This window comes from Pan troglodytes, chromosome 5 (genome assembly GCF_028858775.2).
Source record: "Pan troglodytes isolate AG18354 chromosome 5, NHGRI_mPanTro3-v2.0_pri, whole genome shotgun sequence".
NCBI lineage: Eukaryota > Metazoa > Chordata > Mammalia > Primates > Hominidae > Pan > Pan troglodytes.
Genome location: NC_072403.2, coordinates 13,196,848 through 13,223,760, shown reverse-complemented (window position 1 = coordinate 13,223,760; position 26,913 = coordinate 13,196,848). Strand labels below are relative to the sequence as shown.

General features: G+C 51.3%; 1 protein-coding gene across 15 annotated transcripts in view; it reads right to left on the bottom strand.

Annotated features, from left to right (window-relative positions):
- Positions 1-14,039: 14,039 nt before the first annotated feature.
- Positions 14,040-26,913, bottom strand: part of RREB1 (ras responsive element binding protein 1) — a 143,905-nt gene continuing 131,031 nt past the window's right edge. For 11 of the 15 annotated variants that reach the window (XM_009450456.5, XM_518223.9, XM_009450452.5 and 8 more), the window contains 3 exons: positions 25,388-25,552; positions 18,761-19,558; positions 14,040-17,487 (listed from right to left, as the gene is read on the bottom strand). In XM_009450456.5, the coding sequence (XP_009448731.1) occupies positions 17,030-17,487; positions 18,761-19,558; positions 25,388-25,552 (1,421 nt within the window). In that variant the 3' untranslated portion in view covers positions 14,040-17,029. The remainder of the gene's footprint in view (positions 17,488-18,760; positions 19,559-25,387; positions 25,553-26,913) is intronic. The other 4 variants (XM_001164032.8, XM_063812072.1, XM_063812071.1 and 1 more) reach the window with 1 other exon arrangement.

The following is a 26,913-nucleotide window of genomic DNA, read 5'->3' as shown; positions in this document are numbered from 1 at the left end:
GGGTGCTGCTGACCACCACGCACTGCAGGAGCCTGGTGCTGGAGGGTCCATGAGCATGGCAGGAGTCAGCCAAGTGGACACATAGCACAGGAAGAAAAACCTTCTGGCCGTGTCCTATCACTTCTCTCTCTGACAAAACCTAACACCGTGTCAGCACACAAAGGAAACATGTCTAAAGGGGCCAGATCCATTTTCTCAAAGCAGGCAATGAAGGATGAACTTGGAGCTGCGTGGCACTAAATTGATAAGGGGCACAGTTCCCAAAGATTGTCTGGTCCTTGACAGTAGAGTCGAGGGTGTGGGAACTTGGCAAACCTATTATTTGATCGGAGGAGCAGGAGAATTGGAAGGGGCCTCAAGAGCTCCTCTGTCCAGCCTCTCACCACTCCCAATACAATACCAATCCTCTTACCAAGGCCACACAGCTCGGTGGGGTGGGAGAGAGGGACTGTACCACCTTGTTCTCCTTGCCCTCACACTCTGTCCTTCATAGGCTTCTTGCCATTAGATTGAACAGATAAACTGGTAGCATCCATTTTACAGATAGGCACCCAGAGCTGAGAAACCCCCTTTAGACGAATAAATATTCCCAATCAAAGAGAACTCAAGACACCCTATCTAGTTCTAGGACAGAGGAATTTCCTGACTTTCCCAAAAAAAACTCCATAACTTTTCTTGTTTCTCTGAATTCCATAAAGATATTTTAATGAAATGTGGGGACCACACTGGGCACAGTGGCTCAAGCCTGTTATCCCAGCACTTTGGGAGGCTGAGGTGGGCAAATCGCTTGGGATCAGGAGTTCAAGACCAGCATGGCCAACATTGTGAAACCCCGTCTCTACTAAAAATACAAAAATTAGCCAGGCATGGTGGCGGGCGCCCGTAATCCCAGCTACTCGGGAGGCTGAGGCACTAGAATCATGTGAACCTGGGAAGTGGAGGTTGCAGAGAGTCGAGATTGCACCACTGCACTTCAGCCTGGATGACAGAGCGAGACTCAGTCTCAAAAAAAAAAAAAGAAAGAAAGAAATGTGAGGACCAGCCAGCGTGATTAAAGCAGTGCTTTCCATACCTGGTATGGTATTGTAGGAGCCCAGTGAAGATCTGTGGATTTGATTTATAACTTGCCCAGCACAGGCCTTGGACCTTGGACCTTGGGTCATGCGTTCTCCCGTGAGCAGTAAGAGAAGGGTTGTCATTGCGATGGTTGTGCCGGTCCCTAATGCTGATGGAGAGTGTCCTGTGTGCTGTGCCCGCAGCATCTCATGAGACTCCATAATGAAAAAGCCCTGTCATCATCCACTTGTCTGTCAGCTGTATCAGGAACATGCAGAAAATCCACCAGGGCAGTGCACTAGTCAGGGCTGGATGCCACAGCAAAGCCCTCTGTCCGGGGGGCTTACACAGTAGAGACAGATTTCCTCACTGTCCGAGGAGCTGGAAGCCCGAGAGGAAGGCTTCGACAGGGTTGGTTTCCCCCAGGCCTCGCCTTGGTTTGCAGCCGTCTCCTCCTGCCGTGTCCTCTGAGTCTGTGTTACAAGCTCCTCTTATAAGGACACCCGTCAGATTGAATTAGGACCTACCCTGATGGCCTCACTGAAACTGAATTACCTTTGTAAGGGCCCTATCTCAGATACAGTCCCATTCCGAGGTAGTGGGGGCTTCACTGTATGGATTTTGGGGAGACTTAGTTCAGCGTAGAGCAAGCAGTATTTCCTACAGACTTGGCTATCTATGTGGATAAGGGCTTTGCATACTACTTAAGAGCTACCATCTGAAGTTGAAGCTGCCCTTCCTTACCTCGTGATCTAGTTAACTTCATCTTCAGATAAACATGTAACACCTGCAACCCCCAAGCTCTTGAAAATACTCGAAGCCCCATCCCCTTCAGTTTGTATAATTCTAAGCAGGTTCTTAGAATTAGAAAAGCTTCTAAGCCTCTCTCTAGTATCAATAAAAAAAAAACCTGAGCTCCGGTCCCAGAATCCTCCGGCCTTCCCGGCATGTGGTGTGATGATGGTGTATACTAGGATCTTGTTCAACAACTCTGGGACACAAAGGGGACCCATGACTTTCACAGGCAAGCATTCCTGTGGTGGGCAGCAGGGTGGAGGAATATTGCGAGTTTACGGCCCACTCCCCCGGCTCAGGTGGGCAGCAATACCAAGACAGGCCAACAAGGGCATCGCCTCGTGGGGCCCCGCGCCCTGAAGTGCCCTTTTTGCCCAGATCCAGGACACCCCACGGCCTCTTAGAAAAGGAAACGTTTGGGCCAGGCAAGGTGGCTCACGCCTGTAATCCCAGCACTTTGGAAGGCCGAGGCTGGTGGATCACCTGAGGTCAGGAGTTCGAGACCAGCCTGGCTAACATGACGAAACTCCGTCTCTACTAAAAATAACCAAAATTAGCCAGGCGTAGTGGCAGGCGCCTGTAATCCCAGCAACTTGGGAGGTTGCAGTAAGCTGAGATTGTACCATTGCACTCCAGCCTGCGCAACAAGAACGACACTCCATCTCAAAAAAAAAAAAAAAAAAAAAAAAAAAAAAAAGGAAAAGAAAAAAGAAAGGAAGAAAAAAAGAAAAGGAAATGTTTGGCTGAGCGCGGTGGCTCACGCCTGTATTCCCAGGACTTTGGGAGGCTGAGGCAGGTGGATCACCTGAGGTCAGGAGTTGAGACCAGCCTGACCACCATGGAGAAACCCCATCTCTACTAAAAAGCTGGGCGTGGTGGTGCATGCCTGTAATCCCAGCTACTCAGGAGACTGAGGCAGGAGATCCCTTGAACCCAGGAGGCGGAGGTTGTGGTGAGCCGAGATGGCGCCACTGCACTCCAGCCTGGGCAACAAGAGTGAAACTCAGTCTCAAAAAAAAAAAAAAAAAAAGGAAAGAAAAGAAAAGGAAACGTTTGTGCCTGCAGATGACAATTGTGCATATTATGTGGAAATATTTAGACAGGTCAATTTAGGGACACTATGAATCCTTCCCTCTATAATCAGATGTAAAATTAAGGCTATTCTTTTCCCAGCACTATAAAATGACTACAGTTGACATTGTTTGAGCCACCTCTTTTGAGAGTGTTGCATTGTCCCCACATGTCCCTGGGTATAGAAGACTGAGGGTCTATCTCAGTGTAGCCCTTAGGTTCTGAGGGAGGCTTGGGGGCTATCGCTTTAGGGGCTCAACTCATCTGCAGCTCTGTAGGCACTGTGTGTTCTGGGCAGTGGGCATTTTAAACCCATATGGGAGATGAAGATGACTGAGGCCCAGGGCTGCTGGATCGCACACAGAGAGTGAGGTGAGGGCTTGGACTGGGGCCGTTTGGCTCCAAATCCCATAAGCTGACCACACTATCGCACTCCCAGGGTACCCTTAGATCAGCCAGTCCCAGCCCTCCTTGCACTTTAGAAAGCTCTCGGGAGCCACGCGGGGCGCGTTGGCTCACGCCTGTAATCCCAGCACTTTGGGAGGCTGAGGCGGGTGGATCACTTGAGCTCAAGAGTTCAAGACCAGCCTGGCCAACATGGTGAAACCCCATCTCTACTAAAAATACAAAAAATTAGCTGGGTGTGGCGGCGGGTGCTTGTAATCTCAGCTACTCGGAAGGCTGAGGCAGGAGAATCGCTTGAACCCAGGAGGCGGAGGTTGCAGTGAGCTGAGATCATGCCATTGCACTCCAGCCCGGGCAACAGAACAAAAACTCCATTTCAAAAAAAAAGAGACATAGACTGAATAGCTAAAAGGTATTTGGTGCTGGGATAAGTTTTGGATGGTACACAAAAAAGAATAATTGCCTCCATCCTATCCTTCGGGATCTGAAAATCTAGCTGTGGAGACAGCTCAGCTTATTTTTAAAAAGGCAAATGTGCTCCAATGTATCGTAGGAACCAAGCGAGTGAACACCAGAGAGCTGGGGTAGTCACAGGGGGCCTCAAGGAGGTGGTGAGACTGAAGCAGCAGAACAGGATTTGGAAGAAGGATTTAGGATTTGGAGGGCTTTTTAGGGGAGGGCCAAAGAGAGGACAGGTGTGCCCAGGCATGCCCTGGGGGTGTGAGGGCAGCTGGATCCCAGGGTGTCTGAGAGTGGTCACCTGAGGGCATGCTCATTGGTGGGTGTGGACATCACAGGACATGGCTACAAGGGGCGTGACTATCAAAAGCAGAGCCATTCAAGGTCGTGCCCATCTGTGGGCGAGGTCACCAGGGCCGTCTGTGGGCGTGGTCACCACAGGGCGTGGCTGCAAAGGGTGACAGATGGTGGTCATGGTCGGATGAGTTGGGAGGCAGAGGGTGGGCTTGGGCCTGTTTGGGAAGCAGAGCTTGGATGTCATTCTCCAAGCCTCAGAGGCCACTGGAGGTGTTGGGCAGGGAGGGTGCATGGACAAAGAGGTGCTTGAGGAACAATGATCAGATATGTGCCAGCTTCAGCTGTCCTAGCGTCCCCGTCCCTAGGTAGGCACTGGGAAGAAGAAAGGCGTCTGGAAGTCCCATCCAAATCCCCCCGCCGCCCCCACCTCGCCTCTCAGGCTTCACTGTGAAGCGGGTCAACTTTTTCCAAGGGCAGGAGAATGTGGTTCCCTGTTGCTTGAGGGGCTCTGCAGGCCGAAGGTAAGGAGTGCTTCTGCCCCTGCGGAAACCGGGTCAAGCTGGTCCGGCACCCTCATCCCTTTTCTACCTGAAGCAGAACTGCGAGTGGAGCCCGCACCGCAAACGCAAGGCCTGTCTTTGGTGAAAAGAGCTGTCTTTGGGACCTTCCTCGCTGGGCTGTTCCAGCACTCGAGTCTCAGCGCTGCCATGTGACGCCCACGCCCCCTTCCCCTGTCGCGGGATCGACCCCTCTGGAGCTGCCGAGCGGCTTTCTCACCGCCATCTTCCCTTCTCTGGAAACATCCAAATCCCCACCCACTGCCCCAGGCCAGGCCAATCAGACGCGCTGGCCTGGAAATTCCACAGGCAGCAGGGAGAGCCCCAGAGTCCCTGGGCTGCGGGGCTGCAGAGGGCAGGGCCTGGACTCCGCGCTGCTGTCCTGTGTGTGGTTTTGCTTTGTTCCTTGTTTTTACCTTCTGTCAGCGCATCACCGGAGGCCTTTGGGTCGCCCCTCCTCCCTGGCCACTCCTCTCCCCCGGACCCAGCCCTCAGTCCCTCCCTGCCTCGCCCAGCCTGGCGCACTCAAGCACTTGCCCTGGTCGCTGTTCCTGGACACGCATGGACACTAAAAGCCAGGCTTTCTCGCGCAGTCCGCATTTTATTTGCAAAGCGAAGCGGGTGCTGCATTGCGGTCATTCAGCCCTGCTGTCCCTTGGTCTCGGCAAGGGCTGCTCTGCCCTTCCACTGCTCTGGGTCCCAAACCAGCTCTGCCCACACCCTGCCCTTTGCCCATCGTCTCAGCCCAATGGCCTGTCTTCACCCTCACCTTCAGGGAACTGGGCTCTCTCTTTTTAGGCAACACTGTTCTCGCCCACTTCCTCTTCAAGCGTCTCACCCTCTGTCCTCTGACTCTTCTTCCCCAGCGTGTCTGTCTCTTTCCTAGGTCCCTAGGTCCTAGGTCTACACCGGCCACTTTTCCTGATCTCATTCACTCCTACGGCTCCTCCCACAATAACCCCAACCTGGCTGTAGCTCTTCCCCGACCCCTGGGCTCCAGACATCTCCACCTGGATGTCTGCGGTGGACCCACAAGTCTTTCTTCTCCTCCTGGAGGCAGCCCCCACATTCTCTTCTTGGGATCCTCCCCTTTTCTGTGCAGGAGGGGTGGGGATATTTGACTTGCCCACTGCTTCAAGAATGACGTGTGACCCAGAGGTGGGCACGTGCCTCAGACCAGCCTGAAGTTCTGGTCTCTTGTTAGGATGAGCTGCTGTAGTCACCAAGCTGGCTGCACATAAGCTGAGCGACACTGCTGCCTGGCAGGTGCCCTCCCTGAGGAAGAAAGCAGAACCAGGAGATGGGACATGGTGGGCTCCAACACTAGCTTTGGTGGACGTGCATCTAACTAAAGTCACTTTCTGGACTTTTTGTCAATGTGGGCTAACCCATTCTCATTTTTGTAGAGGCTGGTCTGAGTTATTTATTTATTTATTTATTTATTTATTTATTTATTTGTTTATAGTAGAGATGGAGGTCTTACTTTGTTGCCCAGGGTAGTCTCGAACTCCTGGACTCAAGTGATCCTCCTGTCTCTGCCTCCCCAAGTGTTGGGATTACAGGCATAAGTCAATGCACCCAGCCTCTGAGTTGAATTTTTGTCACTTGAAGACCTCTGATAGACACCTCCAACAAGAAGGAACCCATGATCTCTGTGTTCCATCAAACTGACTTCTCCACCTGGCTTCCCTGGCATCCTTCATGGCACCATCTCCCCCAATTTCCAGTGACAATGTTGAAAGCTTGACTGCGCCCCCATTGCAATCTTCGTTAATCAAGTACTGCCAAATGCGATCTCTCCAGTGCTCCTCTCCTCCCCAGCCCACTTCAAACCCTCATTACCTTTCCTCTCTCTCCCCAACTCATTTTTTTTTTTCTTTGAAAGGGCCTTGCTACATTGTCCAGGTTGGTCTCGAACTCCTGAGGTCAAGTGATCCTCCTGCCTCAGCCTCCCAAGTAGCTGGGATTACAGGTGCACACCACCACATCTGGCCCTCGTTACCTTCTGCCTAGACTGCTGGCTCCCCGTCTCACACTGTTGCTAGGATGTTTCTAGACCACAGTTCCGGTGCATTCACGGATGCCCTCAAGAACCTTCAACGGCTCCCACCTCCAGCAGGAAATGAACTCAAGTGTTCAGAGCTCTCCTGACTCCCTGACTCGCTCATGCGTCTATTCACGGTCTGCTGTGCGGCATGTCAGCCAGTGGCCTGCCTCCCCTTCCAGCCGTAGCCCACACCACTCTGATGTGATGGGACACCCCGTGGCCAGCCTCCCTGTGCCCTGAGCTTCTTCCTGGCCCCGGGCCGGCGACGCTCCTCCACCCTGCTGCAACCTGCAGAAATCCTTCCAGGGGCCTCGTTCTATAAATTCTGTCTACATGTCCCCAACTAGCAGTGCCCCCCACCTCCAAATGCCCTTGATGCTCTGGGCTTGCCACTCCATTTAACAATGTCCTTCTCGGCTGTTTTCTCCGAAGCGGCTGGAGGGCAGAGTCTGTGTCTCATTTGCCTGAGATTTCCTCCCCTGCTGAGCTCAGGGCCTGCAAATATTTGCTGGGTAGACATGGATGGACAGCCTGACCAGGACGCCTCCTGCTCCCAGCACTGCCCCTCCCCGTCTGGGGTCCTCCTTCTGAGTCATCTGGATACGCCAGCAAGCCTAGATTCTCATCTGCCTGCCGGACTCCCCCGACTTTTTCAGAGATCATTGCAAAGCTCACTGCCATAAAGCCAATCTGCAAACACTTTTCTTGCTTCTTTTTTTAACCTCAATTAAACACACTAAAATACATAAATGAGTAAATAAATAAATAACAGGAAAACTTGGTGTGGTGTAATTCAGTTTTGGTAAACAATGATGGTGTTCTCTTCTTATTCGCACCCCCCTCCCCTGCCACCTCTCTTACACTCTCCTGCTCTCTCCTGCCACCCTCCAGGTGCCCTCTCTGACCCCACCTCCCCTCCTGCCCTCACTCACAGTCAGGAAGGCTTCCCATTTCCTCCCGACTTCCCCAGTGGGACCCAAGTCCTTGGGAGTCAGGACAGAAGGTGACTTGGGTGGAGGCAGTGAGCTAGGAAAGAAAGGCAGCAGGTATGATCTGGGCCATTCAGAGGGCAGGGCAGGGGCAAGGAGGCTTGGCTGGCTGGGTGGTGCTCTGGGGCCCATCCACCCTGAACTGGGAGGAAGGGTGTTGCCCCCATCCAGTGAGCATGGGTGGCAGGGGCACTGAGCTGCAGAGGCCACCACCCCAGAGCCGCCAGAGCCACTCTTGACCAAGCACTGAGGACCAGCCTTGGCACAGGCCCTGGGTGGAGAAGTCCCAAGGACACCAAACCCACCATTAGTGCTGGCTTGACTGAGCCTCCCTAGTGCTGATACCAGATAACAAGTGCAACTGTGTCCAGATCCAAGGGCAGCCATGGGTGTGAGATTCGTGGGAGGGCAGGGCCGCCAAAAACAGGAGTGGCTGGTTCAAAACACTGAACGGGGTCAGGGGCCATTGGTTAGGCCTTGGTATGGAAACAGAATTCTAGGTGGGGACAGACGGGGGCCCCACAGACAGGAGCGTGGAGCAGTGCCATGGGGTCAGCAGGGAGACCCGACAGGACCAAGGAGCTGAGGGAGGTGGGCAGGGTCAACAGCAGGGCCGGCTTCCTGCAGTGGGACCCCTGCGAGGGCCTGTGCTTGGAGTTCAATGCTCCCAGGGCCCCATCTTGAAACTCTTTATGATACTATCTTTGAACTGAGATTCGTCAGTGAACTCTGATGGGACAATGGAGTGTGCACTGGGTGCCGGGAGCCCTGGCTCCTGTGTGGTCCTGCCTCCCTCTCTCTCCTGCCTCCCTGCCCTTGCCTAGTGATTGCGGCCCCCTTGGCCCCTGGTGGAGGCCTGGGTGTGGAGGCAGAGAGGGTCGGGTGGATGTGAGATCTCAGGCACCTGTGGACACCTGCATGTAAGTATCCCAATGTCTAAGGTAATGTAGCCTTGGAGAGCCAATTGGCCGGGCACAGTGGCTCACGCTGTAATCCCAACACTTGGAAGGCCGAGGTGGGAGGATTGCTTGAGCCCAGGAATTTGAGACCAGCCTGGGCAACATAGCGAAACCCCATCCTACAAAACATACAAAAAAATTAGCTGGGTGTGGTGGTGTGCACCTTGGTCCTAGCTACTCGAGAAGCTGAGGCAGGAGGATCACTTGAGCCTGAGAGATTGAGGCTGCAGTGAGCTGAGATTGCGTCGCTACACTCCACCCTGGGCGACAGAGTGAGACCGTGTCTCTTAAAAAACAAAAAACAAAACAAAACAAAAACAAACACAAGATGGGCACAGTGGCTCATGTCTGTAATCTCAGCACTTTGGGAGACCAAGAGGGCAGATCACTTGAGGCAGCCAGAAGTTCGAGACCAGCCTGGGCAACATGGTAAAACCTTGTCTCTACTAAAAATACAAAAAAAATTAGCCAATTGTGGTGGCATATGCCTACAGTCCCAGCTACTCAGGAGGCTGAAGCATGAGAACTGCTTGAACCCAGGAGGTGGAGTTTGCAGTGAGCTGAGATTGTGCCATTGCACTCCAGCCCAGGCGACAGAGTGGGGCCCCACATTTTCATTTATCCATATGGATCCCACCATTATGAGCCAGCCCTGACAAGTGCGTATCAGGAGACCAGGGACCCAAAGCTTCAGGGAAGTGAGCCAGGTGGAGGCAACTGCTCCTAGACTCAGTGCCAAGGTCGAGCCCAGCCACAGGTTCTTAGAAGTTCCCTTTTGGGGGGTAGGTGGTAAAGTTGGGTGGGAGCACCTGTGCCAATGTATGTAGAGGAGTGGCTGCAAAAGCAGGGAAAGAGGCCAGGCAGGAGGCTTGAAGGAAGGTTCCAGTACATATCCTAGATATCAGAGAGTTACCCCAGACCAAACAATGGCTCCATTGCAAACAATTTGCCTTGGTGTTAGCTTGAGGGGCAACTAGAGGTACAACTGAGGGGCAGGAATCTGGAACAGTCTTTAACAGAGCCCTGGTTTGCAAACTTTTCTGGGCTTTAGCAAATTCTCTAGGAATTTGCTAAAAATGTATATGGCTGGGTCCTCCCTCCTGAGATCCTGAATTAGTAGATCTGAAATGCAATTTTTTTTTTTTTTTGAGACAGAGTCTCACTCTTGTCACCCAGGCTGGAATGCAGTGGCGTGATCGTGGCTCATGGTAACATCTGCCTCCCAAGTTCAAGTGATTCTCCTGCCTCAGCCTCCCGAGTAGCTAGGATTACAGACACCTGCCACCATGCCAGCCTAATTTTTGTATTTTTAGTAGAGATGGAGTTTCACCATGTTGGCCAGGCTGGTCTTGAACTCCTGACCTCAGGTGATCTGCCCACCTTGGCCTCCCAAAGTGCTGGGATTACAGGTGTGAGCCACTGCACCCGGCCTGAAATGCAATTTTTAACAAGCAACCCAAAGAATGTTCTTTTAGTGGGTAGGTGAGTGGGTGGGTTGTACACACAGAGGCACCTGATATGAGCGAGAAAAAATGGTCTTGGAGGCTCTGCCCTAGCTGATGCCTCATGGAGGACAGATGAGCCATCCCTGCAGAGCCCTGCCCAACCCACCAAATCCTGACCCAAAGTTTTGGTGTTCTTCGTCATGCAGCAAAAGAGAACTGGAACAGTTGGGAATTTACTCAGTGACCCTGGGAATATGTATGCCAAATATCTATGTGCCAAATCACAACAGTGCCATGTTTCCCAGAGGCCACGCATTCCTAGTTTTCAGTAACTCCCTTTTCAGTGGACGACACACACCACCCATTCTTGGGGACTTCTGTTTTAGGATTTTTCTGGTGGAGAATTTCATCCCAACAAAAGCACTCAATAGCCAGCTGACCTGGGCAAATCATTTCAATGCTCGTCCCTGCTCTGAAGGAATAAGGATTTTTTTCCTTCACAGCTCACTGGACTTGGGTGAAGAAAAGAAACAAAAACCACAGGAAAACACTGCAGTGTGCAAAGTCCTGTACAAACACATCTGAGAATGAGGAAGGGAAAAGTGAGGCCCAATGAAAAGAGCAACACTCACCAAATTAACACGGTATTTGAGAAGTGAGATGACTTCCTTAATTTTCTTTATATTTTCCTGAAGCTCCTAAATTTTCCACACTGAGCAAGGCGTTACTTTTACGTAAATTCCCATAAAAGAGTCATGTCAGATCCATGGAGGAAGGCAGGGCTGGGGAGCAGCTGAACCCCTTGCTGGCCCCACAGCCTGGGAAGCAGATGCCACCGTGGGGACATGAATTCCTGCCCTGACAGCTGGGCAAGACTTGAAGTGGTGAACGGCAAGGGCCAGGGATGTCACTTCCCCACTGGGCTGTGGCTTCCTTCCCCTAACAGTAAAACGGGAAAGGAGTGACCGCTTGTTTCTTATTTAGGACACTGACTCTGGCAGCCTAGAATTGGAGGGGACTCTTTTGTTGCTAAAGAGCAACCTTCAATTACAAGCTTAAAATAAGCCTAGTCATCCTCCCTCACTCCTGGCCTCCTCAGGGAGGTGGTTATGAAGGGGAGAGGCCTGAGCGCTGCAGGCCCAAGGCTTAACACCAGGACAGGCAAGCAGGCAGCTGGCGCTGTTGGCCAGTGGTTGGAGGCCCCCCTCGCTCCTCAGCCCTTTCAAAGTAGCCTTGGAATCCACAAGGATGGCAAACAGGCAGAAACCCCAAACAAGACTCTTGGGGCACTCGGGTTTAGGCAGTGGCTGAGTCTGTGCTGGGGCTGGAGTAGGGACTGTGGAAGGAACCTCTGGAGGGCCAAGATCGGCACTCTCTAAAGCCATATGTGGCCTCTGCCCACTCATTCTGAGATGGATTCTGTCTTTGAGGGGGAGAATCCACAGCTGTCTCTGCAGCCAGCTGCCGAGTCCGCCATCCACCTTATTCTGAACCAAGCTTTGGGGTCTAGACCGGAGCTTCTCAAACTTCAATGTGTGCACATATCCACTGTGGCCCTTGTTCACATGCAAATTCTGACTCAGCAGGTCTGGGTGGGTCAGAGGTTCTCATTTCTTTTATTTTTTGGTTTACGTTTTTATTTTTGTGAAGATGCGATCTCGCTCTGTCAATCAGGCTGGAGTGTGAACATAGCTCACTGCAGCCTTGAGCTCCTGGCCTCAAGCGATTCTCTTGCCTCAGCCTCCCAAAGTGCTGGGACAACAGGCATGCACCACCACACCAGGTCGACCTGAGGTTGCCATTTCTAACAAGCTCCCAGGGATGCTGATGCTTTGGGTCTTCAGATGACACTCTGAGCAGCAAGGTAACAAGGGACTAGGCCTCATCCTGGGTGCTACGTCTATGCCGCCAGCTCCCCCATCCCCATGCCCCATGCCCTCCTCCAGTGGAGGAGGCTTTGGTCCGGGGTGGGGATGCTGGATAAGCACCAAGGCCCAGGCAGAGTCCTGGGGCCATGGGGAGGTCACAGGCTGAGCGGGAAGGTAGTGGGATTACAGGGCCAGAGGAGGCCAGGTAGGAGAAGGTGACAAGACTCCCTGGGGTTCAAGGACAGTGCCTGCATCTTGGTGATCTCCCACAAGGCCCTCCTCTGGCTGTTCCCCGCACTGTGCCATGAATGTGTGTGGTGAAGTTCTACCTACTTCCTCACCAGGCAACCAACGAAGCATTCCCATGAGAAGACTGTAGAAACAATAATGAGAGCCCCTAACATGCACCTTATGTAATTAACTCATAGCATCCACACAACAGTGCCCATGAGGTAGGTACTATCGCTATCCCTTTCTTAGGAATGGTGAAATTGAGGCACAAAGCCATTCACCAGCCCCAAGAGGCAGAGCTGGGATTGTCATGCCAGCCAGCTTGTCCCCAGCAACACAGCTCGTGGCCACTTCTTTGTCCTGCATCTCTAACACAGTGCAGGTGGTTGGCTATGTCTTTGGGCAGAGGACCTGAGGTTTGAGATCCGCTTACCCAGGGCTAGTACATCTCCACCTGCCACCGCCCACTCAGGCATGCGGATCCCCCAAGCTCCCACATATAAATGTGTGTTAAATTCTACGTCTTTCAACAGAGGGGCCTGAAAAAGCTTAAGGACCACAGCCACAGCTCTGGTCCTGCAGGGAGGTGGCACTTAGCAGTGTATGGTACAGTGCACTCAATGCATTTTAGCATTATCCACAATCAGCCGCCTCCAAAACCAACTTCTTTCAGTGTTGGTTTTTTTTTTTTTTTTTGAGACAGTTTCACTGTGTTGCCCAGGCTGGAGTGCAGTGGCGGCATCTCGGCTCACTGCAACCTCTGCCTCCTGGGTCCAAGGGAGTCTCATGCCTCAGCCTCCGGAGTAGCTGGGATTACAGGCACACACCACCACACCCAAATTTTTTTGTAGTTTTAGTAGAGATGGGGTTTCACCATGTTGGCCAGGCTGGTCTCGAACTCCAGACCTCAAGTGATCCTCCCGCCTCGGCCTCCCAAAGTGCTGGGATTATAGGCGTGAGCCACCGCACCCAGCCCCCAGTGTTGCTTTTTGAGAGCCACTCCCTAGTTATAGGAGTTGAGGCTCTGCTAGGAGTTGGGGCTCTGCTGATTGCTATTTTACCCAAATGTGAGTTTTAACCTGCACCATCCCCAGCCCTAGGGTTGCTGTCCCCTCCCGTCTCACCAAAATCTGGTCACACTAACAGATTTTGTTCTCCCTCCACTAGGTGCTGACTCAATCACTTACCACTGGGTTGGAGGAAGAAGAGGCGAGGTGGACTTCTTAGGCATTATTGCACAGGAAACAAAAATGCTGGCTTTAGCCAATGACAGAGTGGCCTGCACTGTGGTGCCTCATTAGGTCCAGCCTCCTGGCCCTGTGCACCCAACACCAAGGTCTCCACTCTGAAGCTCTGACAGTGGCCATGCACTTAACTTTCCACATGCTCTCAAAGCAGCTCTCACAACTGCAGCCGAGTGCTTTTATATACAGCAGGGTCTTGCTGTGTCCCCCAGGCTGGAGGGCAGAGGAACGATCGTAGCTCATTGCAACCTCAAACTCCTGGGCTCAAGCGATCCTCCTGCCTCAACCTCCCAAATAGCTGGGACAACAGGCATGTACCACCATGCCGAGCTAGTTCTTAAACATTTTTTTCTAGAGATAGGGGTCTCACTATTTTGCCCAGGCTGGTCTTGAACTTCTGGTTTCAAGTGAATCTCCTGCTTTGGCTTCCCAAAGTGCTGGGAGCATAGGCAAGAGTCACTGCCACAGCCTCCAGCACAAATAAAAATGCTGCCTGGGTGACAAGAGCTTCCCTGGGCACCTGTGACTCCCCCCAGTGGTACTGCACACCTGGGACCTGCCCCAAGTGGGCTGTGGGTTTGGGGATGGGATCACAACAAATCACAGGACGGCCACGTGACCGGCAATCTGCCGCTTTTAAAATATAACATTTATTGCTTAGATGGTTTGATACAGAACAGCTTTCTTCTCATTCTGAATTTGGAAGTTCTATACAACTGAATACAAAGAGGAACAAAAAGTACCAAAACCAAACTTGTGATTCTCTGTTCATGTGGCATAAACCACTTTTGTACATAACATGTAGCAGCAGTTTTTAAGTTCCCTTTAGAAAAATATGAATTCTACAAATTTATTATTGTTTCCTGTTTAATGCATGGGCTGAAATCACTAGGATCAATTTCCTTCTTGAAGAAAGAGGAGAGGAAAGAGACGAACAGAGGGTCAGAACGTATGGTGAATCTTCCCAAAACTGGCATCCGACTGTTACGTAGCTTCCCCAGCGCTGCTTGGAACACAGCCCTCTGGGTTGTTTTGTTTTCACAGCCAGGTGTTTCATGTAGTGATTGAATCTCAGCATCATGTCCATTAATCAATGAGAAAAAAAAAAAAAACAAGAGAAAAAACTTGCACCTCAAAAAACTTTTCAGAAGATCCATATATATATATATTTTTTGTAAAAGCCCTGAGAGAAGGAGAAAGAGAATCAAACAAAATGTATAGAAACAAATTAGCTGGACATGCAAACTAAGCTATGATTCACCCAGAGTTTAAACAAATCACAAATTTCACAGTTTAATATTGGGGGGTGGGGGAAGGGCAAAAACAACAAACAAATAATACGTTTCTCCACCTCACTAATAAAATGTGGCAAGACCTTATTGACTACGAGGGTACAGATCAAGGCTAAGTAAAGCTTTAAATCAATAGTGATTATTGCGAGCGGCAGCCCCGGCTACACACGTCGCTGGGAGCTGATTACTGCTACATCTCACCGCAGCGTAGAGTTTAGTCACAGCTTCTCCCCACAATATTGCAAGTTTAGTGTGGAGAGTCGCAAAGAAAAAACACAAGAAACCCCAAATAATAATAACAACAAAAACAACAACAACTGTGATAATAATAATAATAAAAAAAACCCTAAGGGATGTATGAACTGGTTTTAACTAAGTAGACGAAGGGATCATTGGTTCTGATTTGCATTCATCTCTACAGTAAATAAAACCTCGTTTTTAAACTGGTTCATACATCCCTAATACAGTTAAAAATCGTATATACCTCAACCTTTTTTCCTTTCGTATGCGAAGATATCACTTTTCATTATCTCAAGAATATCTATCTTCTTGTGAAGTCTGGGAGGTTGGATTTCAGAAATTGGTGAAGTGGCGGAGAAAAGGGGGCGTGCACGTTTCTGTGCGAACAAGTCTATGTAAAGGAGGAGCACTGGGGCCAGAAAAGGCCAGGGGAAGGAAGCTGGGGTACAGGGGTGCCTCCCCAGGGGAAGGCAAGAGGCTCCACACACTGCAGCAAGCACAGGGGTCCCCAGCAGCAGGCTGGCTGGGGACCCCTGAGGTCTTGGCTGAGGGACCAGGAGCTCAGGTGCAGTGAGGTACATTCTCCTCCCTGCAGGCGGGGACAGTGAGGGAAGTCTATTGCCTGCATAGGATGCTCACGGGTAAAAATAACCCTGCCTTTCTGCATCCAGGGCTTTGGGCTATTTAAGAAACTAGAAACAGCACATTTGTCTTCAAGCACCAACCCCACATCGCAGGAAGGTAAATATAAACCTATTTCTCACCTGACATCTTGCATGTGTAGTTTTATTACCAGTAGTAGTATTTCCTCGCTTTGCAAATGACAGTAGCACAGCTGGGTAAGGCTTGGATTAGGCTTAGCAGGAAGACTGGGAATACCTCGCTCACGAGTAACGTGCCTGGTCACTGGGTCACTGCTTTGCTTTCTCCAAAGTCATCTCCGCAGTGCTCCAGGCACGGCCCTGGCTTCTTGATGCCTGTTCCCTGGATGCATGCATCCTCACTCCACCCTCTCTGAGCTGCTCCTGGACCATGCTTGGGAAGACTGCTCACGGCCCCTTCTAAATTCTGCAGTGACAGAAGAAAGGCTTGTCTCATTACAGTAGAAGAGCTACCACCCGAGGGTGCCAACCACAACCGCAGGCACACGTTAACACAGGGACCTGGGTGCGGCACAGGTCTCCCAGGACAAATATTGCCCATTTGATTCTGCTCACTGCAGAGAACAGCAAACTGATGAACTAATAATAATAATAATAATATTAATAATACATATACTGAAAGGGAAGAGGAGGCAATCAAATATATCCTATCCGTGCATGTTTTCCATAGGTTAAGACGCCAGGGGAGTAACTCTTCTCTATAGTTAAGAATGGATGTCTTGAAACTTGAACAGTGACCATGTCTAATGCTGACAGACTGGAAATGGACATGAGGCTGAAGCTAGAATCTTTCCTGGTTTTGGCCTGAAACCATATTGGAAACCTTCATCAACCACATCCTGTAATACCAAGGACCAGATGACAGCTCCACCATGAAGCACAAAGAAAAAAGGAAAATGTCTATTTAAGAAATTATCATCTTATCCATCTTTCCTCTGGTCATTTACATGAAATTCACATCATTTTCTTCCAGTTATTGGCTATGGGTACCCAAGGGTATGTTTTTTCCTTCTGTTTCCAGCTCACAGAACAAAGGGTGCTATCACAGATTCACAAGAACAAGCTCACACACACCAATACAAAATAACGCTAATGCTCAAATGAAGAGGTCCTCTCCAGACAATTCATTATAATATTTGTTTTGTTTAAGAAGTCATTTTGGAAAAATACAACACCCATGATAATATGGAGGGATCCGGTAAGTAGTTAAGGCACTGGAATCGGCACGGGCTGTGGCCTCCCGCGCAGGCTGCGGTAAGGCTATGGCACTGAGCGAGCAGCCACGCTCCTGCTTGTCTCTCTCACTCTCTCTCTCTCTCTTACTCAACAGCCAAAGGGCACTGAGGAAACCCCATGAAGTATACACGCTTTGCTCTGCTGGCTTTTGTCTGTGCTGAGGGGGGCTGAGGCTGTCACTCCATCCCCACGAGCTGGGAGGCGCCATCAGCTGTGGCCAGGGTTGGGTGGGCAGGCCTCTTGCTGCGTGGCTCCAGCAGGTCCTGCCCCAGGGCCGCCGGGCTCTCTGGGTTAAGGTCACCCTGGCCAGGCTCAGACGGCCACCCTGCCGTGACCTTCTCCTCCCTGTGGCTGCAGTCCTTGGTGGCACTGGCCAAGCCCTCCTTCCGGCTCCGGGTGACGGCCATGTGGTTGCTGGCATTGGGAGCCAGCTCAGCCTCGTTCTCTGAGACGGCGTTGTTGCCGCTGTGGGTGGACTCGTTCTCGCTGTCCTCCTCACCCCGCTCTTCCTTGTCGCTGTCCTTCCCGTGCTGTTTGGCATGCCTGGCTTTCTGGTGGATCCGCTGGTGGCGAACCAGGCTGTGCTTCAAGGTGAAGGTTCGCTCGCAGGTCTGACATTTGTATGGCCTTTCCCCTGGAACAATGGAAGAAAGAATTTCCATTAACCAAAAGGCACCAGTACCCACTGCACCCTGCTCTGCACAGGAAGAATGAGGCTCCCAGGCTATGTGCGGGGGGCCAGAACTCTGTCCTACTCAGCCAGAGGCCTCTTCCTTGAACCAGCAAACTGAGGACGGACAAGCTCTGTTTGCTGGTTCAAGCTGTCAGTTTGAGACCTTTCCTCTCCTTCCTCTCTCAGCCCAGGAACTCTACATACTGATCCAGAAAACCCAGGTCCCAGAAGCAGAAGCCTCAGGAGATGTGCAGACTGGCCAGGAATCTAGAGGGGGACAGGAGTGGACCCTCTCAGGGATCTGCATGGACAGCAGCACCTAGGTCGGGGGCACCAGTTACCCTCTGCATTGCGATGTGGTGCAGCGGGGGCTTTCCTGATGGCTCACACGCCAGGCCCGGGGCAGGGCCCACTACGCTTGTTGGGAGCCCAAGAATATCCCTCTTCTGAGAGCCAAGGACCCTGGCCCTTCACACGGGCAAGCGCAGGGCAGAGCCGACTGCGCTGGGTCGGGGCACATGTGTTCACTGCGGGCTGCAGCTGTGACAGGGAGGGAAGCTGCGGCTGAGAGGAGGGACAGGTTATTTTGGAAAGAAGGAGGATGTATCTCTGGACTCCATGAGCCATATTCAGGTCTTTGTGTCGAAGTAAGCGCCCCTGCTCTGGGGTCTGCAGCCTCCACCCTGTAGGTGGTGGGTGAACTCTAGAACAGTGTGAAGGGCAGTGGCTAAGGGTCCTGTCCCAGTCATCTCAGCCGAACTGCACGGCTAAGAAAGGAAAAGGCCCTCCTGACGCTGATGGATCACCCAGGGTGCCTGCCCCACAGCGGCCTGGGGCAGTGCCTGTCGTCCAGGCCACAGGACTAGACAGGACTAAGTGGCCCAAATGCCCAGCACAAGCACCCTCTCCTAGATACCTCTATGAAACAGGGCAGCTGTTACCCCCACTCTACAGATGGGGAGGCGGAGGCAGCAGAGCTAAAGGCGGATCACAGCGTTCTCAAAAACACAATGGCCAAGGACCCTCTCCTGCCTGGCTGCAGGAGGCCTGCACCGTCTTCAAGGGCTGAGAGTACAACTCCTTAAAACTCCTAGTTCACGGGCTTAAAGGGCGCACCGGCAACGTAAGCAAACGTTCTCCCGGTGGCCTCCAGCGCCGCTTCAGGGGAGCTCCTAGGAGAGGTGCCCGGCTCGCCTCCTGTTGTTGGGCCGGGGACCTGGCCTGCCCTGGTTACCTGTGTGGGAGCGCATGTGCCGGGTCAGGTCCTGCAGCGACCAGAACCGCTTGTTGCACACGCTGCAGACCTTCTTCCTCTTGTCTGCCTTGCTGGCCACGCTTTTGGGGGAGTCTGTCTTTGGTTTCTTGTCATCGTCGCTCTTCTCTGAGGACCTTTTCTCGGCCGCGCTCTCCCCGTCGGAGGGGCCCTCCGTCTCCTCCGCGGGCTTTTCCGCCGGGGCCTCCCCGGCACCCGGGGCCGACTCCACCACCTCTGCCGGGGTCTCGGGGGGCTTCTCCTCCTGTTCAGGGGCGGGCTGGGGCCCCTCCTCTGCAGTGCTGGCGCCATCTCCCTTCTCGTCCTTGGGCTCCTGGCGGCCGTGCGCCTTCCGGTGGCGGCTCAGGGTGCCCAGGAACTTGAAGCTCTTCCCACAGGTGTCGCAGGCGAGCTTCTGCTCCTGCGAGGCCGCGCCCCCGGCGCCTGCCTCGCCGTCGCCCTCCGCCAGCTTGAAGTCCATGAGCTTGGTGGCGAAGTCCAGGTCTAGGCTCTGGTTGCTCGACGCGTCCTCTTCCGCGCCGTCGGCGTCCCCAGTGCTCTCCTCAGTGCCATGCTCCTCCTCCGGCTCATGGCTCTCCCCACGCCCGTGCTCTTCCCGGTGCACCGGCGAGGCCGTTTCCGCCTTGGCCTGCTCCACAGGCGCATCCCCTGCGACCTGGCGGAGCTCAGTGGCGCCCTCCGACGGCTGCTCTCTGTCCCGTGAGGTGAGGTCTAGCACTTCGCCCGCGGCGGCTGCAGTCTCCGCATCCGACTGACTGTCTGTGGGGCAAGCACAGCGGGGAGGGCTCAGAGGGGCACCACCAGGTACGCCCATGCCAGGGATGTCGCCGGGAATGGGCTAGACCCACGCCAGCAGCCTGAACCCCAAACCAGTGAGGACTTCTTTCGGCCCAAATCCTCACCACCTGTTACATCCCCCAGGAGGACCAAGATGACCCTGGGGACGTTAAGAAAGGCAAAAGCAGCCTCCACATCACCTCAGGTGTGTTCCCAGGGCTGGCTGTGCCCCTGAACCCCTGGCTTCCACTGCCCCCGCCCCCAGGAAGGTGTGAGTGACTCAGGCAGGGCAGACAGGGGCTGCGAGATAGGAGAGGGGTGCATTCCAGAGACTCGCAGCGCTAGGGAAGTTGAGGAAGCTTGAGTTATAAGTTATTTTTCCAGTGCAAAGAGATCATACAAACATGCAACATACACAGGACCACCCCTACCCCTAATCCTCCAAAGCATGGTCTTGATGAGTTTCACAGGAAACGACCCCAAGCCTGCATTCTGTGTGTATGGTATGCACACTCTTGCCTGACGCTCATCTCCAGGTGGAGGCTGCAGAGACCCAAGGGGGCGCAGGCAAGCTTGTAGGCTTCCTAGCTGTCAGCCTCCCAGGGGTGGTGGAAATCTTTCAAAGGAAGGGCACCCTTGATGCCAGGCTTGGCAACAGCACACAGTGAGGGGAGCGGACTGTGAAGGGCTGTGGGTGCCTGTGAAGACAAGGGGTTCTGGGTTCCAGGCATCTCACCTGGACTTCCTGCCTCTTGATTTGTTCCTATCTGTCCATTCCACCCAGTAAAACTGTATGTGGAAAGCCTATCAGTTTTCAACAGTCCTTTTAAGGGATGGCACGGCTGCAATATTCACATCAAACAGTGTCAAAAGGCCTTCTCTTTACTAAGGTTGAAAGAAGACTTAATAACTTCTTAAAATTATGCACTATGACAGTACATTGGAAGCTGGTGGGACCTATTATTTAGCTGCAGATCCTATGTCTGATTTATTTTTTATTATTTTTTCAAGACGGAGTTTCGCCTTGTCACCCAGGCTGGAGTGCAATGGTGTGATCTCCACTCACTGCAACCTCCACCTCCCGGGTTCAAGCAATTCTCCTGCCTCAGCCTCCCAAGAGCTGGGATTACAGGCGCCCACCACCACGCCCAGCTAATTTTTGTATTTTTAGTAGAGACGGGGTTTCATCATGTTCGCCAGGCTGGTCTCGAACTCCTGACCTCAGGCGATCTACCCACCTCAGCCTCCCAAAGTGCTGGGATTACAGGCGTGAGCCACCATGCCCGGCCACTGTCTGATTTATTACTGCAGGGATTCAGAAGTTCCTCTGATAATTGGGTGGATGAAAGTCATTGTTTTATGGCACAAGTACGAGATGCCCCTCCCTCAATAGGCCAGATGTGATTGCAGTCCTTGAGCCAGCAGATTCACGCACCTAACCTGGATTCTCACTTGACGTGATCAGGTGTAACTACAATGTCAGCCTGCATCCATCACACCTCCTCAATGTCACATGCTTGATTATTTGCCATCAAGGCGGTCAGGAGGGCTGGGGTAAGGAGCTGGTTCTGCCCCGTCCCGAGGTCTGAGGAGACAGTACCTACTGTTGTTCACACCTGCTTGGGGCTTTAGGCTTTACCCGCAGCCATCTGCATAACACGGCTACTTACATCATTTCATTTCATTAGTTTTACACTGACTGCACTTTTTGGCAGCCACTGTTTGGGTACCTCAAGAGGTTTCAGAAGGAAATATTATGGTGTGAATATAAAATTTTAAAGAAGAAATGATTTTGCAAAATTATCCAAAAGCTTAAAGAATATGAGTCCTGGGATATGCACACCAATGTCTGGGCCACATTCCAAGGAAAAACTAGATGTTCGTTTTTCTTGAATCATTTCAACAGAGAGCATCTATAGAATGGATATTGGTATAAACTCTACAATAAAAATACAAAACGCTCAATTTGTTTGCTGGCTTTGTGGGTCATTTCCCTCCCTAGAGTCAGGGTCTCCCTATGTTGCCCAGGCTGGTCTCGAACTCCTGGGCTCAAGGGGTCCTCCTGCCTTGGCCTCCCCAAGTGCTGAGGTTATAGGCATAAGTAACTGTGGCTGGCCTTTGTAAGTAATTTTTTTTTTTTTTTTTTGAGATGGAGTCTTGCTCTGTCACCCGGGCTGGAGTGCAGTGGTGCAGTCTCAGCTCACCGTAACCTCTGCCTCCTGGGTTCAGGCGATTCTCCTGTCTCAGCCTCCCAAGTAGCTGGGATTACAGATGTGAGCCACCATGCCCAGCTAATTTTTGTATTTTTAGTGGAGACAGGGTTTCACCATGTTGGCCAGGCTGGTCTCAGAACTCCTGACCTCAGGTGATCCACCCTCCTCGGCCTCTAAAAGGGCTAGGACTACAGGCGTGCGCCACCACGCCTGACTGGTAATTTGTAAAAGAAGGTTTAATCTCTGGTTACTTCCCCTTTGTCCCCAGTATATCCTAGACTACACTTCTATTATTTTTTTTCAGCAAAGAACATGCATTATTTTAACTGCACAGAACATATTTAACATGATAGAGCTTTAAAGAAAGTAAAATAAATTTTGAAACAAAACCCAAAGAAATATAAGATCAAATTGTTCCTGCTCTCGGGCCCTTCCTTTGCACGGATAATGGAGAGAGATCACCCGGAGTACAATGAAAGGCCAACTCCCTCTTTGGACACAGGGGGCTTGGTTGTATTCTACCAAACTCCCACTAGGGGGAGTGTTTTAGCAGTGTAGGCTGTGCCCTTCACATTCTAAACAACTGATTTTCATTAGTGATTCTCATGAACAAAAAACTTCACCTCTTCACCTATCATGAATAGTCAACTTATAAGGCCAGGTGCTGTATAAATCCCCGCCCTCAACACCCAGACTCCCAAATGCAGGTAGCTGAGCTGATGACTTTTTATAAGCAATGCTACCTTAAAAATATGCAGTTCTTCCCTCTCCCCATCAGTCCCTCGGTTTGTGTTGTTCAACAACTAAGAAAACTGTTAGAGGAAGCAGAAGGAATCCTGGTAGATAATAAACCCGCAGCTCCTCCTACAGGACTGTGGAGACAGCCCTAGTCAGCTCAACAATTAAAGATCTATTGCTTCCTAAAAATTAAATGAGCCTCAACCAATGTGAGAGACTACCAACCTAAGTAATTATCTGACCTGGCAGGGGTGCCTTTGCAGGGGAAGCCGCTGTGTCTGCACTCCACCCAAAGCATTTGAGGATGGAGAGGGTTTCCTGAGGTGCAGTCCATGCTGACATGTGGGACTTCTGGCCTGGTAAAGGCGGCCACCATTAAGGGAGAGTTTAAACACTTTCATGTTTATACGAATTAAAAACAGCCCTATGTAGGTGCCTACAAACACAAAGACGGGGCATCATCGGAGGAAGGACCAAGGGCATATCTCTCAAGGGCAGAGGGGGCCAGGCTGCCTCTCTGTCCAGGACAGTGAATGAAGAATTTCAGTTGAAATTTGAATATTCAAAATGGACCTTTAAGGGAGAACTGCCCCCACTGTGGCATTTTTAGCATTCTTTTGGGGGACTTTATGAGACTGAAAAATGTCAGACCTACATTATAAAACGTGTAGGAATTTTAAGAAAATGCCACCTAGGCATACAAGCCTAGAAAACCCCTCAAGGACCTCCGTGGTCATTTCCTTCCCCCCCCCCCCCTTTTTAAGTGGTCTTCCTTCAAAGCCTCACTTTTTAAACTTCACTGGGGGGGGGGGGGGGGAACCCAGAATGAAGGCTTCACCCCATGTCCATCATGCTCATCTGCATTTTAAAATCCTCCTTGAAATCACTAAACTCTGCCTCCCTAACCTTTTCTCTCCCACTTAAATCTCAGTCCCTTTTCTCACCATGGACTGTGACCACAACTAAACCAAACATGTATTTTCTCTTTGCTGGTTTCACATTACAACTTTCAGTGACTTTTCTTTATTTCTAGAGGCTTTGTCCCTTCAAGGAACCCTATATAACTTCCGGGGTGGGGTGGAGGTGGGAAAGGGCTTTGTTGGGATTTGGACAACAAAACTTATGACTGCAAACTTATAAATACACTTGGTGCTGAACCGAAGCTAAGACCATAAATTCCGACTCAGCTTTGTGTCTGCAGATGTCAGCAGGAGCCCCAGTCTTTGTTCCTCCCTTATGATAAAGAAGCTGAATGCAAAATGCACATCCAGCACGGAGTTACTAAGACTTATTTGTAAACATGGAAACCCAAGGGCTCCCCCTCAGCTCCCTCAGTTACCGGCTGCTTTCGCTACTGTGGAACCACCATGGGAAGATCACAGGGCAGCTTTCTAAACCAGGATGAAAGAAAATGTTCCAGACTAACAGGTAATGTGGCGGCTGATGGTTAAACATTAACAGGATGGTCTGCAGCAAACACGTGCCTGCCAGCACTGGTGTGCGCTTCCAGTGGGCTGAACTCCAGGTCATCTTTGGCTCACAGGGGTCCAAGTTAGGCTAAGATTCCGTGGGCACCCACATCTTTCTTCACTCAAAGATACTGGTGAGTTATGTGGAAGTGGAAGCTGGGGAAGCAGTGAGCAAACCAGCTTACCCTTTCATACCCTCAGAGGATCTGATCTAGACTGGCGGTTGGGCAGTCAAGAGCACTCACAGTTGGTTTCACTAGGGCTCAGTGGGAGGCGTAGAGATGGGCAAAGGGTGGCCTCTCCACTTCAGATACACCCTGTACCCCTGTAACCAAGGTAAGGACAAGGGGCTAAGATTAATGCCCAACCCTCTGTCCACACCGACTCCTGAGGCAGGGGTGCCTCATAACTACAGGGCACCCCATCTCCACCCTAGTCTGAGGAATAGAAGCCACAGGACGCAAATACAACCCTAAAAAAACACAGCTGGGGGGATCTCTTTGCAGCCACGAGATAGTGTCAGGTTTTCAAGACTTGCAAAACTGGACCCAGCAGCATGATGCTGTCCCTGTTACTAATCAGTGCCAACTGGCGGGATATCTAAGTGGCCTGCAGCAGGCTGGCTTTCGTTTTGTTTGCTCTTGGGGGTGAGGATGGAGAACCCCAGCAGTCCGAGCGGATGGAGTGTACTGATAGAGGACATGAGGAAATTCAGAAACTATAAGGGAAACAAGGTGGCACAAGACGTATCGGGCAGCCGTTAATTGCTCTGTGGGTGCTGGAGGGAGGAAGCACACATCAGCACAGGAGAATAATACCCGGATTCAGGTCAAGCAGAGATGTGATTAAAGAAAGGACATGCACAGTGCTTTTTCAAACAAGGACAGTCTTACACCGGGAAGAGAGTTATTGAAAAGAAGAACACCGCACCCCTCGTTCCTACAATACCCTGATATCCCAGGGAGCCCAGGCCTGCTCCCGAGGAGGCTGCAGAGGCTAAGGCTCCCCAAACCTTTAGGTTTCACATCCCCTTTAGATGAGTTCATACCCAGGGCTAAAGTTGTAAGCCTTCCCATACATCCCACCTCCCAACATCGGGAACAAAGGCCTCTTCTGCCAATAGGGTGACAGATCTTCCCTAGCAGCCCCGAGAGTCACCGAGGGAAACTGTCACTGTTTTCTGCTGTCTGTCTAGGCGATCTGACCCAGGAGTTATACTCCCTCCCAATCATCAGCAGGGCCTGCCTTTCTATTAACAGGCTGTGGGCTCTGAATCCTACAGAGAAGTGAACAAGCAGCCCCTCCACAGCTCGGACTGGAGTTTGCTACAATTCTTAACCGAACTCCTCTCTCTCCCTCTTCCTGGGTTCTTGTTCACCTGGCGGCACTACCTGTGCTATCATGGGATCCAACATCACTCTCTTTTGACTGGGGGATAAGCCCGTTTCTTCTCAGGGAACAGGTGGTAACTCCGTGTTTGCGCAACTGGTGGCGTTCACAGTTAGATTTGGTAGAAAAGAAGGCATCGCATTTTTGACAAGGGAAGGGTTTCTGACCTGAAGCAGGAAAAAAAATATATATTTATCTGGCTTTCTACTGCAATGAAATAGAAAAGTCGCTTTTGTTTATTCTCCTGGGATCATCGGCAGTTGTTCCCCCCTCCTCCATCCCTTCAAGAAAATTAACAAAACACATTAAAAAAAAAAAAATAAATGACTAAAATGATCATTCTCCCTTTTCCTAAGTTGAATGGAATATGAATTTTTGTCCTCAAAATACTAAAATAAATGAAACTGAAAGATATACATTTAATGTAAAACAATGGTATTACAATTAAAATATTAACGACAACAACAAAAAAAGCGAATGAAGAGATTTTAGAGCACAGCAAGAAAACACCTATATTCTATCACAAAGAGAAAGACGCCCTCTAACGAGTTCTAGTGTGGCAAGGACACCGTAATATGGACACTAGGAAATCCAATGGGGAACCCCTGGGTATCTTTGGGGGCCCATGAAGAGAAGAAGTCAGGGACAGCCCCCGGCCAGGGTGGCCAGTCCCCCTTCCTGGCCTTGGTGGCTGTGTCCCTCCCACAGGGGAACGGGAGCAGTGAGTTCTGACTTCCCAGGACAACTCCTGTCTGACTTGCCGAGACATCCTGCAGTGACCTCTGCTCAAGTTCACTGTGGTCCTAGGTGGCAAGAGTCAGGAGATCTTCTCATTAAAGGTTCTTTGTTCCCCCTGCTCCAAGCTTGGTTGCAAATGAGTGACCAATACGTAACTATGTCTGCATTTGATCATGTGCTCCACTCAACAGATGTGCATGTGAAGAGGACATTTTGGCAGCCCTGCCTCGCCCCTAGACCCATCCCAAACGCACAGATGGATGAGCCACTGAGAGAGGCACAGTCCCCTCCTGCTTTGGTCTGCCTACCCTCTCCTTTTACTTGGATTCCTTTTGTGCTGTAAACATCATGTTTCAAAATGCAATCGAAGCTCCTCTACAACTTGTCCTGGGTTTGTGCGGATGCATGTGAGGGAGAAAGAAAGCACAAGGGAAAAAGGAGGTGGAGAGGAAAAGAGAGGAGAAGGGAGGGGATCAGGGGCCTTCAGGAGGCGGAAGTTGGTGGTGCATCACTTGTGTATCACTGAATTCCTCCCTTTCCCCCAAGTTGCTGGAGTCCAAGGTCCCAGTTGCTAATGTTACAGGGTAAAAGGTTTTGTGTGTTAACCAACATGACTTCAGAGCTGGGGCCCAGTACTTTTGTCTCATAACCCTGGGATTGCCACAATTAAACACAGCTCCCTGGAAACACAGATCACAGGGGCCTCTGGCGTTAGATTAATGTCGATAGAAGCCTGAACTAGTGCAGGTGCCCAAGGCCACGCACTCCCCTGTGAATGCACAGCAAGGGC